At 61.8% G+C, this 2,176-nt stretch overlaps 1 protein-coding gene across 1 annotated transcript; it reads right to left on the minus strand.

Moving 5' to 3' along the window:
* Positions 1 to 222: 222 nt before the first annotated feature.
* On the minus strand, positions 223 to 897 carry BHLHA9 (basic helix-loop-helix family member a9). Its single transcript, XM_043900987.1, has one exon. It carries the CDS (start codon positions 895 to 897, stop codon positions 223 to 225), a length of 675 nt encoding a protein of 224 aa, XP_043756922.1.
* Positions 898 to 2,176: the final 1,279 nt, after the last annotated feature.

Genomic DNA, 2,176 nt, shown 5'->3' on the forward strand with positions numbered 1-2,176 from the left:
TCCAAAGGTAAGAGCCCAGAAGAATTCGGCTCCTGGCTGGGTTCTCGGGGTTCTAGGAGGTGCGGCCCAGTCTCCAGAGTTCTTTCCCACCGCCAAAGCGCCTCCTTTCCCCGTCAGGCTTCAGCCCATTCAGTTTTGCCAGGGATGGCTTTCTAATCTTCCCGTTCTGTGGTCATCCTGCCGCTGGCTCCTTCCCGGCCCTACAGTGCGCTCGGCGCCCGGTCAGGAGTGTGGGTGGCCCAGCCCAGGGCCCGCTCGCAGGAGGCCCCGAGGCCAGGCCGAGGGAGCCCCGAGACTTCGGCGCCAGCTTCCGGGGGAGGCCTGGGCCCAGCCCGGCAGCGCCTCGGCCACCGCCCTGGGCCGTCCCAGGGGCGTGTGGGGGTGGCACGAGGCGCAGCGCGGCGCGAAGGGCCGGGCGGGCGGTTGAGGCGCCGGCGGGCTGGAGCGCAGGTCCCCCGCGTCCCCGGCGCGCGCGGCCTGCCCGTGGCACTCCTGGTGCCCGCAGGACCAGCGGGGCGCGGGGCTGGCGCGCAGCACGAGGGAGAGCGCGGCGATGCGGTGGATGGCCCTGCGCAGCGTGGCGATCTTGGAGAGCCTCTTGCCGCCCAGGTCGTGCCGCAGCGCGCGGCGCAGCGCGTTGAAGGCCTCGTTGTAGTCCAGGATGCGCCTGCGCTCGCGCACGTTGGCGGCCATGCGCCGCGCCTTGGACCGCACGGGCCGGCTGCGCTTTCTACTCCCGGCCACCTCTTCCGCCTCGCCCAGGCCTCCGGGGCTGCCGTTCTCCCTCAGCACCCCAAAATCCCTCCCGGCTTCCAGGCAAGAGTTCCCCAAGTCCTGAGGAGAGCCCTCAGCTCCTTTCAGGCCCCTGAGGCCTGATCCTGGCGCGCCTGGGTGCATGGCCTCCTCCCGGGCCTCGCTGCCCCGGCTGCGGCTCCCAAGGCTGACAGTCCACCTTCCGAGCGTGAACTCCTGCAGCCTGGACACTCCGGGACAGGCCCTCTCTAGCTGGGGCTTTATGGCACCACGTGGCTCTCCGCCCTCCTCATCTATCCATCTCCCTCCTCCTGCTTTATGACCTGCCTCCAGGTAGGTTGGTGAGGGAGGAACCCAGAGGGAGGAAGCATGCAGATTCTTGTAGGAAGGGTCCAGACGGGCAGCGGGACCCGCCCAGGGCAGTGCTCCAGCCACGAGGAGACCTGGCCCGGCTTCACTCCAGGGCCTCTCTGGGGTGGCTGGGGTCCACATTCTTCGCCCTGAGTGCCAAGTCTCGCCTGCGGGCAGGAGAGCTGATAGGCACACAGAAGGGGCCCAGTGGTAGTTGAGTGTGTTTAAAGAACCCTGAAAGTTTTGTCAAGACCTGTGGGCAACCACAGGACTGTCACAGAGGGTAGCATGAGTGTTCCAGCAGGACCCATAAGGGAGGGGGCAAATCTGAGACCACAGGGCCCTGCAGTTAAGATGGACCTGGAGTTTCTGGCTCTTTGAGCTCCCAGAGTGAGGCTGGCTGGAATTCCGGGTTTGGGTTTTGCTTGGACCTTATTCACCCTCTAGGTTTCCCAGGAGGTGCTAGTGATAAAGAATCTGCTTGCAATGCAGGAGACCCGTTTGATCAAACTGAAAATGCATTTTGATCCTTCAGTCAGGAAGATCCCCTGGAGGAGGGTATGGCAACTCACTCCAGTTTTCTTGCCTGGGAGAATCCCATGGACAGAGGAGCCTGGCAGGTTACAGTTCACAGCATTGCAAAGACTGAAGCGATTTAGCACAGCACACACATACTCACCCCTTACATCTCTTTAGCTCTCTCTCTAGCGGGCAGAGCTGAGCCGAGCGCTAACTCAGAGGGTAGTGGAGATTGTCTTGTGGTCCACTGTCTCCCCTTGTGGTACCCATTGGGGCATCTTTTGGAGTCCAAAGTCATCGAGTAGCCCTGTCTCGGGACATAGCACTGCTGTGTTATGAACTCAGTTAACCCACCCCCACCCCAGGGATTTAAATTTTACATAGGGTCTCAGAAAGAATAATGCTTAATCCTAGAGAAAGACCCCACCACCACCACCGCCCAGTGGAATTTCAGGCATCCACAAGTAAGTTATATGAAGCACCAAGGTCAATGTCATTCCCATTCACAATCCAGATGCCTCCAAATTGCCAAGACTGTGGTATCAGCTGGGGT

Source organism: Cervus elaphus, chromosome 5, assembly GCF_910594005.1.
Source record: "Cervus elaphus chromosome 5, mCerEla1.1, whole genome shotgun sequence".
NCBI classification, from domain to species: Eukaryota; Metazoa; Chordata; class Mammalia; order Artiodactyla; family Cervidae; genus Cervus; species Cervus elaphus.

Bases quoted from the DNA above. Each gene is read 5' to 3' on its own strand.
- BHLHA9 (XM_043900987.1), bottom strand. From the start codon at position 897: ATGCACCCAGGCGCGCCAGGATCAGGCCTCAGGGGCCTGAAAGGAGCT.